The sequence below is a fragment of the Saccopteryx bilineata genome, chromosome 11 (genome assembly GCF_036850765.1).
Source record: "Saccopteryx bilineata isolate mSacBil1 chromosome 11, mSacBil1_pri_phased_curated, whole genome shotgun sequence".
Classification (NCBI taxonomy): domain Eukaryota; kingdom Metazoa; phylum Chordata; class Mammalia; order Chiroptera; family Emballonuridae; genus Saccopteryx; species Saccopteryx bilineata.
Genome location: NC_089500.1, coordinates 13,536,168 through 13,549,345, shown reverse-complemented (window position 1 = coordinate 13,549,345; position 13,178 = coordinate 13,536,168). Strand labels below are relative to the sequence as shown.

General features: G+C 48.2%; 1 protein-coding gene across 8 annotated transcripts in view; it reads left to right on the top strand.

The window, feature by feature from the left end:
• The window catches only part of NEDD4L (NEDD4 like E3 ubiquitin protein ligase), a 339,262-nt gene extending 328,045 nt beyond the window's left edge, over window positions 1-11,217 (top strand). For all 8 annotated transcript variants that reach the window (XM_066247368.1, XM_066247372.1, XM_066247370.1 and 5 more), the window contains 3 exons: window positions 385-481; window positions 968-1,040; window positions 6,284-11,217. In XM_066247368.1, coding sequence (XP_066103465.1) covers window positions 385-481; window positions 968-1,040; window positions 6,284-6,386 — 273 coding nt within the window. In that variant the 3' untranslated portion in view covers window positions 6,387-11,217. The remainder of the gene's footprint in view (window positions 1-384; window positions 482-967; window positions 1,041-6,283) is intronic.
• The last annotated feature ends 1,961 nt before the right edge of the window (window positions 11,218-13,178 follow it).

Here is a 13,178-nt window from a genome sequence, read left to right as displayed (position 1 = left end):
CTCCCAGCTAGGTTTTCGTAACCTGGGTTGCCCTGGTGCTGACACTTCTCAGACCCTGTATATTTATAATTGGCTTTCCAGGGACTGGCAAGCCTCGCACACGGAGGCCTGAGCTCGGTGCCGTCCAACAGTTTGCTGTTTACATCGTTTATTCTGACTTATTGCAAAAGGAGAGAGAGAGATTGTGATCTCTTGCACTCTAAGCTAGAGAGGCCGGGGCTGTGGTGGCCATTTAAAAAAAAGGAGGAGGAGGACCATTTTCACAGTCAACTGTCTGTGTTCTTACGTTGCCATGTGAATAAGGTTAAGTGTGCCCGTGTGCCGCATATCAGCATGTGCCGCGTGTCATGTGGGGACACGCTGACCTTCTGCTTCTGTCCCCAGGCTGTGCTGCTGATGGACGCTGAGAAGCGCATCCGGTTGCTGCAGTTTGTCACGGGGACGTCCCGAGTGCCTATGAATGGGTTTGCCGAACTTTATGGTGAGCAGGAAACCGTCTCTTGTTTCGATTCGTTTGGTCTGGCCTGGCTCTGAAAACCTAGATTTTGCAGAATTGTCCATGTGGTTATGAACTGAACGTTGAAAGAATGCCTCACCTCCAGGAAGCAGAGTTCTTCAGTGCTTACTATAGATTTTTTTTAATCACTCTTTCTGCTTTGCATATTAAAAGCCATGTTTCATCCCCCCCCCAAAAAATGTAGTTTTAAATTTAAGCTCCCCAGGTTGGGTGGAAGGGCTGTGGCAGCCCACACTTCCGTGTGTTGCAGTGTCTGTTACACTTGGCTCGGTTGTGTTCCGAAGGTAACATGGCATCTGTGATGTGAGGTTGTGCAAACCTGTTGCTCCCCCTCATTAAAGAGTAAACATTATGCTGCAGCCCTAGAGGGTGTCTCTGCTCACCCCCTCTCCTTAACTCACACCCTTACCTTGGTGCTGTTAGCATCACTGTTGTTTTTTTTCTATCTAGGTTCCAATGGTCCTCAGCTGTTTACAATAGAGCAATGGGGGAGTCCTGAAAAACTGCCCAGAGCTCACACATGGTGAGTGACAAAAATGCACCCTTGTCAACAAATTGTGTTTTAAATACTTAACTGTGTACGGGGCTCGGCTAGAGGGTGCAGGATGCTGGGTTCCTGCCCGTAAATAGTTCAAGACTGAAATACCAAATGGTGCAGATGAAAGGGTCAATTGCACTGTGATGCTCAGAAAGCCTAAACCGCCCGTGGAGTGGGTCTGGTGAGTTTGGCACACCAAGGGTTAAGTCCCCCCACCCACCCACCCCCACCCCGTGCTATGCCTTTCTCCTCCAAACCCCATTCTTCCCTAATTACTCTGGGAAGCAGGGATTTTGCTAATATGCACCATGCATGGGTATGACAGCTCCCAAACTCAAAACAGATTGGGTTTTTACTCCACCCTTAAATTAGCATTTTAGAACTTGGGATAAAATTCCCTATAGAAACATTGTTTTGTAAAGGGCTTCCAAGGCCACGAGTAACCCATAAGTCTCTAGAATTTAGCACCAATATGACTGTGGCCAGAGGCAGGTAAGAGGTCTGCCCGGAGACAGGGTGGCGCGGGGCCACCTCCAGGGTGCGGGCAGGGAGGCGGGTCTCTGGTTTCCCAGCAGAGTCGTCTAAAACCAGCGCAGGGATGAACCTGGCTGCTGTCAGTGAGCGCTTCTTAACCCGAGCTGAGATGCCTCTTGAGTTGGTCTTCCCTGCAGCCTTTTATTTCTTGCTCTTAGGAAGCGAGTGACGGTGGCCCTTGTGAAAGGGGAATAAGGTGTAGCTGGGGAGGGTTCTCAGGAAAGGGTGTTGGTGAAAAGTTGGCTGTGAGACAGTTTTTGCTTCTGTTTGAGTCCCCAGCTGGAACGAAAGTTTTTTCTTGTGTTTACCACCCATGGGACGGAATGGAATGCATCAAGGCTTATCGCCCACTCGCCCTAGAAAGCACCTGAAAACTGGGGACTATCTAAAGCAGTCCTGGTCCATGGTTCTCCTCCTTTACGTGGGGGAGAATGTTTTGGTAGCTTCTATTCCAAACCATACCAGAGTCAGGCGTAGTTTTCTGGGTTATGGTAGCCTTTGTTGGGAAGGCAGCCAGCACTGGGCAGAGCCCAGGACTGTGGGGATCAGAGGAGAACTCCCCATTCATAGTCTAATGAGGAGAAATAATAGAAGCCACGGTATCGGGCACAGCTGTTGTCTATAGGCCTGTGGTACGCCATTATCATTTCCACGGGCCACGCGGAAGCTCTCCCAGGGTCACAGAGGTCTCAGGTTCCCAAGTCCCAGGATGTGAACAGGTGTGCCAAAATTCAAACCCGTGATCGACCCACGACACTAGTCTGTGGTGGCTGTTGAGACAGCCCTCCTTTTCGGAGTCTCCCAAGAGAACCAGACAGTGGAGTGGTCAGCCCATGCCCCTCCGTGACGCTGTGGACAGACAGCCTTACTGTTGATCTTTTCCTTCTGTGTCGGAGCCCACACTTGAGCCACAGCTAAAATACGGCGCTGCCCAGATAAGCCCTCTGCCCTCGTTGGTTCTCAACCTGGTCTGCACGTCGGAAGCACCTAGAAAGTTTAAAACATTTTTACTGATCCCACCCCCAGCGAGTTGGAAGTGGCCGGTCCTTTGTGGCCTGGGCTGTGGGATTTCAGAGCTCCCAGGTGGGTCTGGCGGACAGCGAGGGTTTCAACTCCCTGCCCTTTCTTAGGAGGGACGCAGGCCTACCTGCAGGAGGAAGGCGACCCTGCTGGCAATCCCGGGAGCCTCTGTCTGCTCAGTGTGTCAGCAAACAAGTGTCCTAGTGACGGTCCCCCGGAACACCTGCCACTGCCCGGGGGAGGGCTAGTGGCCAGCTGGCTGGCCGGGCGTGACTTCCTGTTTCCTCAGCCTTGCCGGCTGCTTTACAGTCAGATTTAGCGACATTATGGCTCATGTCTGCCATGTTTCCTGAAAATAGAAAACACAGAATCAAGTCTTCAAAATGCAAGCTTGATTTACCAGGAGAGCCAGGGCTGGTCGAGCTGGTTCTTTCTGGTACGTTCCGTGCATCGCTGAGATGTAATTTTTGGGTATCCGATATTTAAAAGGCTTCATTTTATTCTGTCAAAGGTCACTGCCTGAATATTTTAAATTGCACTTTGCTAAGAGTCACAGACCTCCCTGCTCTTTGTTATTGACTCTGAAGATAACCTCACTTGGCCCATACATCTTCTTAGGAAGACCCTGAAGCCCACTGAGCATCTAGTGCAGCCACACAGCTCGTTAGGGGCAAGCCGGAGACTGACCCTGCCCTCTGACCCCCGAGGGAACGACACTAATAGTGCAGCCACACAGCTCGTTAGGGGCAAGCCGGAGACTGACCCTGCCCTCTGACCCCAGAGGGAACGACACTAATAGTGCAGCCACACAGTTGTTAGGGGCAAGCCGGAGACTGACCCTGCCCTCTGACCCCTGAGGGAACGACACTAATAGTGCAGCCACACAGTCGTTAGGGGCAAGCCGGAGACTGACCCTGCCCTCTGACCCCCGAGGGAACGACACTAATAGTGCAGCCACACAGTCGTTAGGGGCAAGCCGGAGACTGACCCTGCCCTCTGACCCCCGAGGGAACGACACTAATAGTGCAGCCACACAGTCGTTAGGGGCAAGCCGGAGACTGACCCTGCCCTCTGACCCCAGAGGGAACGACACTAATAGTGCAGCCACACAGTCGTTAGGGGCAAGCCGGAGACTGACCCTGCCCTCTGACCCCCGAGGGAACGACACTAATAGTGCAGCCACACAGTCGTTAGGGGCAAGCCGGAGACTGACCCTGCCCTCTGACCCCCGAGGGAACGACACTAATAGTGCAGCCACACAGTCGTTAGGGGCAAGCCGGAGACTGACCCTGCCCTCTGACCCCAGAGGGAACGATACTGACAGTCAAACACCCGGTGTGTTCCCAGCGTGTCCTCAGCGCTTTATGAGTGGGCATTAACTCATGCCAGTCGTCACAGCAGTTCTAGAGGTGGGTCATCTTGAGGGTCACGGACCCTCAAGAATGTGTCTCCAGACCCGTAGGGACTGCAGGCTCTGGACTGAAAGACCAACTTACAATTAATGCCTAAGCTACCTTCTGGGAACGGCTCCTCTAAGTGCCTTCTGCAAAAGTGGAGTTCTGTCTTTATCGCTGGTAAAATAATAATCGAGAGCATTATCAAAACCAAAACTTAAAAACTTCTTTTAGATTCACTGTTTCAGGACTTGCTGGAATTCTGAGAACTCCACTGTGTTATTCACTATTTAGTGACTGTTAGGAAATCTGAGAGCTCAGTGTTTCTTTTTTTTTTTTTTTTTGGTGAAAAAAATTAATGTAACTATTTTATTTTTATTTTTTATTATTATTATTTTTTTTGTATTTTTCTGAAGCTGGAAACGGGGAGAGACAGTCAGACAGACTCCCGCATGCGCCCGACCGGATCCGCCCGGCATGCCCACCAGGGGCGACGCTCTGCCCACCAGGGGCGATGCTCTGCCCATCTGGGGCATCGCTCTGCCAAGACCAGAGCCACTCTAGCGCTTGGGGCAGAGGCCAAGGAGCCATCCCCAGCGCCCGGGCCATCTTTGCTCCAATGGAGTCTTGGCTGCGGGAGGGGAAGAGAGAGACAGAGAGGAAGGAGGGGGGGTGGAGAAGCAATGGGCGCTTCTCCTATGTGCCCTGGCCGGGAATCGAACCCCGGTCACCCACACGCCAGGCCGACGCTCTACCGCTGAGCCAACCGGCCAGGGCCCACTGTTTCTGATTGAATAGCTTAGGCGCTGGCTGTTAAAAGGACCCACCATGGATGCGTGTTTATTTCTTACTGCTGCCAGTAATCATTAGCTTTTCAAACTTGGAACCATACGTCAGTGTCCGGAGGGAGCAGTTTTAAATGCGGAGGTGGCACAAGCAGTGGTTTGAGCTGGGCTTTGGAGCCAGTGTAGGACTGAATCCCAGCCTGAATGCTTACTGTGCTTACCTCAGGCAAGTTAGCTAACCTCTCTGTGCCTCAGATTTCTCCTCTGAAAAAGGGTTGAAGCATTTCCCACCTTACAGGGTGATTGCTAGGATTCACTGGGGTAATAAATGAAAAGTACTTAACAATGCTGACTGCACAGGGGAAATACGCCCTGAAGGCTGGCTCTTATTAAATCATCGTCAGCAGTGGAGGCTGTGTGGCCATTTTCATGACGGGGACATGTCAGCACTTGACCCCACATGCACCAGTCCTGTGACTTGAGGGCTCTGACTCCTTGCGTCTCGTGTGGGCACTCGGTGAATGCTGAATGGAGGATAACAGTGTTCCCCATCTTTGGGCACTCGCTATGTGACAGGACGCTTTATACACGTTGTGATTTGACCCTTCAGCACCCTACAAGCAGTTTCCCCATCTCACCGACAAGCAGACAGACTCAGAGATGATGTGACTTGCCCAGGTCACATAGCTGGCAAGTGGCTGAGCCAGAATTTGAACTCAATCTCTTAGACAAGTGTGCTTCATTTTTCTTAAAGTCTCACTACCACGGGGGGGTTTGTAGCACCCCAACAAAGCCTCTCGCTGAGTACGAGCTGTTGATAAATGCAGCTTTTAGCTCCAGCTGGCTGTTACTTCCCAGACTATGGCTGGTAGAGCGAGCTTAGCACTGATTCTGAAGCCGCAGACAGCCTCGTTCTAGTCGAGTCTGCTGTGCTGCTGGGGTCAGAGCGCGGGCCCAGTGACTGGCCCTCTCGGGCTTCGGGACCCTCATCTGCAGAGCAGAGAAAGCATTACCCACCTCACAGGCCTGTGATGGAAACCAAGTTGAGTTAGTCCTGGAAAAGCACTTGGCTCGGGGCCCGATGTGGAGTAAGTGAGCTCATTAGGAAACAACACAGCCTCAGTTCCTCCAGAACTTCTCTTGCATAAGTTCTTTAGTGTGTCTAGGGCTTTGGACTCTTGGCGTATATATGTCCCTTACCTTGCCTTTCGTGTCTCTCTCCCCAGCCTGATTTCTCCAGCATCCACACCTAGCTGGAGTAGAGAGGTTTCATGGACTAGTAGAAAATTCTTTTCTCTCCTCTATAGGTTATATAGCCTATTCGGTGTGGACAGTTTCATCCCTGGAATTTATATTTAGATCATCAGAATTTGGTGAAGACATTTATACACTCTTGCTCCAATACCAAATGTACCCCCCTTAGCCAAATCTAGGAAATGCTGTTCTAGCTAGAGGGTAGTGATGATGGCCTTTTTACCTTTTGTTACCCTTGCAGCTTTAATCGCCTTGACTTACCTCCATATGAAACCTTCGAAGATTTACGAGAGAAGCTCCTCATGGCCGTGGAGAATGCTCAAGGATTTGAGGGGGTGGATTAGGCGGCCCCTGCCTCGGGTGGTGGTCCATCCAGCAGGTCCTGCTTGCACTTTTACATCTGCCCAACAGACTTCGCAGAGACGATGGCGGCGAGCATTGCTCAGCTGGCTCCCGGAGCAGAGCCTTCGCCCATGACTTGCCCAAGTTCAGCCGTGGGAAGCCAGTCCCAGGTCCTGTTTCTGCGTTTTCCACCGCAGATTACCAACTGGTTGACGTGTGTACTAGTTACATTTCAGGAGGACTTATACTCTATTTATGTTGTGCCTCGGTAGGCAAAGCCCTGAATAAATATTTTGCATACGTTATAATGACAGTGAATGGAATTAATCACTCTACAGGTATAGTATTACAACTCATGTTTACTTCTTGAAAATGATTTAGGCCGATTTTCCGATTTCATTTCATTACAATTAAAGATGTCTCATGGACTTGGAAAAGTGAGCATATTTTTTTTATTTGAATTTCATACCGGTTTAATGTCCGTGACATTTTTACTTTTGAAGTATTTTGACACCCTTACCCTCAACTGTATTAGAATGGGAAGACTGATTTTTGTCCCCAAACCTTCATACGGACAAGTACTTTGAGAGCATTTAAAATATAACATCAGTCATAATGATAATTGTTTCCATACTCCGAGAGAATGAAAACAAACTGGGTGTTACATTTTCTTTTGTACAAATTTAACATAATAGCTACAGGCTGGGAGCATTGTACTATATAGCACGACAAATTTCATGTTGACCTGAAGGAATCACACCATTATTCCTTAGAAGTACTTATGTGTGCTCTAACACATTCAAGACAGGGTTGATGATCATTTCTCGTAAGAGAAATTATTTAACCCTTCCTGATGCTGTACAGTCTTGCTTTTATTATATTTTTCTCTTGGCTGTTCGTCATAGAGGCGTTTATATGAATGAAACCTGGCACTGCTTGATTTGAAACTGTGGAAACCAGATCGGTGTAGTCTCCTATGTGTATGCGTTTGCTAATAGTCGTGAAACAACCAATTTTTGTTCTAACTGCACCAATTCCAAAGGCACTTTATGTACTCCATGAAGGTCAGACCTGGCTTGGTTTGTGTTTTGGTTTCTTACTGTGGACATTACACGTGATGACCACTTCTCTCCCTGCATACGTCCTTCCGGTGCAATATCTGTGGATAGCGAGTCCGGCTGCTGGTATATAAAACCAGGCTGGGAAGCTGAGCCGACAGACCTGTGCTCCCGATTGTTTCGTGATTTCTGCTGATCGAGTTCCGACGCACTTGATCTGACTAACCTTTTTTGTCTTCCTGTGGCGTGTTGCATGCTTCCTTTCATACTGTGTGCTGCCCAGTCGTGTCTGTTGTGTGCTGACTGAAAGAGAGCGGGAAGACTTGGTCTGACCTCTGCGGTCAGGCTAAGCCGGTTGAGGGGCCAGGGACGGAGGACGTCCGCACAGTTTGATTCTTTGCCACTTGTGATTCCTCGTTGCAGAATTCCGTCATGTTCTGAGAGGTTGCCTGATGCAGTGTGGGGAGTCCACCCTGCTATCCTTTTCAGCCTGTGTTGTCCTAGACCCTGTCCTGGCGACAGGGAACACGAGAGGTTTGATCTCTTCGCTAGTCGTAAATAAGACACAGTGTGTTTTGAAGGCCTCTGCTTGTTATGTAAGAAAGAACTTTTGGTGTAAAAAATTCAGTTTTGGTGTCTTGTGAAAAGCTGTGAATGTTCATGCTTTTATAAGTGAGTTGCCTAAATTCTGAGGTGTCCAATAAAAATATGGTGGGTTTCTTCAGAGCTAAGGACTGGCTCCCTTTCCATATTGATTTTAAAGTATTTAATAGTGATCAGAAAACTTAGATACTGAGTGATTAGGAAAAAGCAGCAGTGCTCATTTTTATCTGCTCATGGTATTCCCACCCCCCTTCAATCAATATAACAAATGTCTCAGTAGCAAAAACCACTTCTTCCTGCAGCCGCTCCCCGTCCAGGGTCCGCTATCTCTGTAAGACTAAGGCAGAGCCCCAGGTGGCTGCATGCTGGGTGGGCTCTGAGAGCGACCCTGTGACTACAGGTGGAGAAATCCAACAATTCTGGTCTAAGGACTGGGATCTTCTGTCATTTTTAAACTGTCTATTCAACATCAGAATATCTGTGCAATGCAAATTAGACAAAGTCTTGAAAATATGAAAGAAAGAAAAAATCATTCTAAGATCATTTCTGCACCAGGAACAGAATGAACACCTGAAAGGCATTGATTGTGAATGACAGTTCAGTTCATCTGTCCCTTGATGTCTTATTTCAGTAACAGCTAACCAGAGCTGGGGTTGGGATTCATTTTGGTTTGCTTTTAATCAAAAAAGGTTCCCTTATTCTCAACACTTTCCAGTGTTTCACTCTTTGCTGAAAATAGTCCTCTATCTTGATTACCACTGTCTGTCAGTCGTCAAGACACAGGTGGCAGTAAAGAAAATGTATCGCATGGAGAGTGGAATGACGGATCATTCCTGAGCCTCCGCCCACTCTGGTCAGGAGGCTTGGAGTTGAAGGCAGGCTTGCCCTCCTTTCTTGTTGTCCTTAACAGTCCAGGGTCTCTATAGCCTCTGTTTTCTTAGAAATTACTTGAATTCAGCTTTTTTTTTTTTTAGTTCCTGGAAGAAGATATAGCTGTTATGAGCCAGTTTGTCATGAGGTTAGGAAGAAAGTTCCAGAGTTTACATACTACGTGTGGAAGGTCTTTGGCCATCAGTTATCACAACTGATAACTGAGTATTTCTCCTCCTGACCCCTGTTGGCCTGCAGATTTATTTGGAAAGTGCTCCCGGTGGGATTAGCGGCAGAGAGCGGGCTGCTTTCTTACCCACGGCCTCGGGAACAGGAAACTGTGAGGCATTCGTCGGTTTGAAAGTTGTATTCGGTGTCAGGGAGCTTTTCTCTTTTTTCCCAGAACATTTCCTATTCTTCACCTTCCTGCAGCCGGACCCCTCCCCAGTCACAGGAATGTAAGATCCTTCATTGGGTTTTGTTGCCATAGCCCTTTGGTAGTTAATATCAGGTGTTCCCTAAGGTCCGGTGACCGATGACATGGACTATTCCTTCCACATAAGGATGCCGTGACAGGTTCCGAGAAATGGTTTGCAAAACATTTGAAACACCTTCTGCATCTCGCATTGTCAAAGTAGACATGTTCCATTGCTGTTTGATCTTGCCAGATCCAAATTGGCTCTCTTGATGGCCAGGTTCATATGCAGCAAGTTACTAATTGTCCTAACAGTTACTAATTGTATTTTCCAAGTCTTGTCTGTCACCTCTGAAATGTTTAAATCTGTAAAAAGAAGGCCTGGATTAATCAATTCTTGATCTCCTACCTACTGTGCAAGCTGTCCTTTCTGTGGCTCTTTCCTCCTCACCCTGAGTCTGCACCCCTGTACGGACAGGGAGGGGAAGGGACATGCCATCTGGTGTCACTTTCTGCCTTGCCAGTAGGGGGTGCTGTTGGGCAGGGTAACTGGCTGGCTGGCTTCCTTCCTGACCCCCAGGAGATCACTACCTCTGTCTCATTCAGGCTTTGGGGTATATCCTGATAAGTCAAAACTGCCAATTTCAGGTCTGAGGCGTGTTTTTAAAAATCCTTATGAACTCTACTTTGTATTTTAGATTTTAAAACTGGGGAGAAAATGTGATATACTTTGGACCACTTTTTAAAATTTATCCAAGCCTTAATGAACAATGTAAATACACTTGCCTAAGCGCACGCGCACACACACCAGAGTGTTTCCAGTGTGGCAGAGAAAATGCCGGCGCATTAGGACATGAGCGTATGTAATGTTTTATTGAAAAGGAGAGCTTTCAGTTGGTGTGAACTTTTCCAAGAAATCCTTGTTAGACATCTAGCCTTCCTTAAAGGTGTTAACGCACAAAGCAACGCATGTCTAAAATGCATGTCTTTTTGTCAGTTGGTCCGTTTGTAAGGAGTAACAACAGGAATCTAATGACACTGGCCGCAGACCTCTGCGAACTGCATTCTCAACCTTGTATCAATGCCTCGAAAGCCTTTCTCATGACCATGACTGCGTGTCTGCAGACATCTGTGTTCCTATGGAAGAAGCCAGTTTGAAGCTTCTACCGAGACTAATTTCACCTAGATTGTCACGGTTTCCTTCATGTAATAACTTTGCATAACTTGGTTCTTTCACTACTACTGTGTAGGTAAAATATATACATATATATGTATGTATGCTGTCCAAATATAAATATATATATATTTGTATAGCATTTTTACACCTTTCTTGAGCAGTCTGGTTTCGAACAAGAGTGAGAGCTCAGTCTCTTCTAAAATGTTCTCCAAGCTCTATCTTGAGAGTTCTGACCCTCGGAACCCGAGAGAACCTCCGGAAGAAATGTTAACATGCTGTCGTTTCTTAACTCAGAAGTGATTATCAAAACGTGAAAAAACACAGTGACTTTTAAGGTGAAAAGAGTCTCAAGCATTCCAAATGAATTCTCAATGTTTCATGACTTTTTCTTATCATGAACCCGCCTCCTAATACAAAGCCACGTACTATTTGATACAGTGATTAAAAAACCAAACTACTTTGATGTTTTTTAAAGACAGCTTATGGACAATGCTCATTTTCACAATTAGAGTAGCTTTAAAACATGGTTGAGTTTAATACACACAGGGAAAGTTTTGTTTTAAGTATTTTGGCTTTTCATTTTTCTTGAGATCTAATGAGAAACTGTAGATTGTTTTCCTGACAGCGAAAGAGTCATGTGACACAATGGAGTCCTTGTAAAGAAGTGATGCAACTTGTCAAATATTTAATAAAGAATTATGGAAGCTGGAACATTTTCTACATCAAGTATGATGGCTTGTCTGATTTGAAGCTCTGTGTGAATGTATCGTCGGGTTCCAGGGGATTAAATGCCTGTGGATCATATAGCACGTTCATTTCCTTAATCTCCCTAAGAGTTCCACACCTTTAAAAACTTCACTAGTCTGCCCAAAACCCATGGCTCAGCTTAATGAGATGCACATCTAATCTTATCCATCTGTCTTTTTATTAAACTTGAGACTGGATGACATTTCTAACACTTTATAATCCCTCCAAGTCTGTCCCTGTAAAAGCATATTTCTAGTCATTATCTGACCAACACTCAATTTATGTGAGCTAATGAGACTTGGTCATGAAGGCCAAGTGGGTCTCAGAAGGACGAGGCTATCGAGGTCTGGACCTCATGTCCATTCTCTATTAAAGCTCGCAGGCTCCTCAAATTCTTTTTTCTTTAATACTAAGCTTCCTCGTGAAGCCTTGACCTGTCCCCTCAGGGATGGCCAGGAGGCAGCGTCCAAGCATCCAAGCAGGACATAGTGTAGTCCTTGGTGTCTTGTGACTTGTCTTTTTCAATTAGCAGTGATGGCACCGTGCTGGGGTGGTGTCAGCGGCTGGAGCCTGCGTTCCTACTGCCCCATCCACCCTCACCAGGCAGATGGGGACTTGCTGGAGGACAGAGCTGCCCTAAACCTTTATAGGTTCTTCCTCAGAGGAAAACAAGTAGAGGACTAAATCACACTGCAGTACACATTCACTAGGTTAACTTATCTCTTCACTTTCTCTGGAGTCCAAGGTGGACGTGGGCCCTTCTAAAATTTTAAAGCCCCTCGTAAAAGTGGCTCTTGTGGATGTCCAGGAATTCTGGCTCCCATGGCTGGCTCTGAGGCGTCCAGGGACCTAAAAGTGCAGAAGCCCCCTGCTGGTCCCTTCGGTGCACCTCCCTGTGAGGAAACATCCCAGAACTGTTTTTAAAGAGCTCAGGTGGCAGAATCTGTAAGTATTTGCAGGACTTGAATGGGACAGGAAAACACATGGATTGGGAGTTCAATTAAGACCCGGCATAGACTTCTTCAAGTCACGACCTGGGGTCCCCCACTGGTGGGAACTAGGTGCGGGGAGACTGAAGACTACCTTCCTTTGTAGGGCTGACCTCAGACTAGACTGGGAAAAAGGTACATTAGCCCCGATCAGTCTGTCCCTCAGGGCCCAGCCCCTTTGCAGCACCCTATCCTCCCCCAAGCTGATGATCCCAGCCACCTTCTCCACGGGGCTGCAAGTCACAGGTGACAGAGGCTAAACCATTGGCAGGAGATAGCATGGGGAGGCCTCCCCTCTGCCTGTAGGCAGAGTGCCACCTCCCTTGGGCCGGAACCCCTGGGGACAAGGCCTCAGTGCTTCAGGGGAAGGTCAGAGACTGCCCTCTGTCCCACCTCACACAGGCCCGCCCTCTGGCAGATCCCCAGAGGGGACGAAGGGACACGTCTCCTCCACGCTCACCCATAGGCCTTCATCCTGAAGTTAGAGCTGTTTTGACTCAGTCCCGCTGTTGGCCAGGTGCCCCACAAACTGGCCACTTCGGGTGTTTCTAGCACATCGGGACTCAGATCATCAGCAGGTGTGCAGCCCACGTGCATGGCTCCCTATTGGGCAGGACCCGGAGCGCAGAGAGGGGGCTTGGGCCCAGACGGTGAGGAGTGTGGGCACAGGTGTTCTCCCAGAGCCTCTGCCCACCCCTCCTCACCCCAGGGCTGGGCTCAGCCATGTTTCCTCCCTGAGGGAAGGGCTCACTTGCAGGCACAGTTTGGCACAGCCAAGGGCACTGCCAGTGCGCCCCACCAGAGAGAACAGCCTGGCCCCTGAAGGTGACTGAGAGGCACCTCCCACCGTCATTAAAGAAAATTATACATTTGGGCAGTTTCTAAGCAATTCCTTGCCACGGGAGTTTTATATACAATTGGTGGAGTTAGGAAGC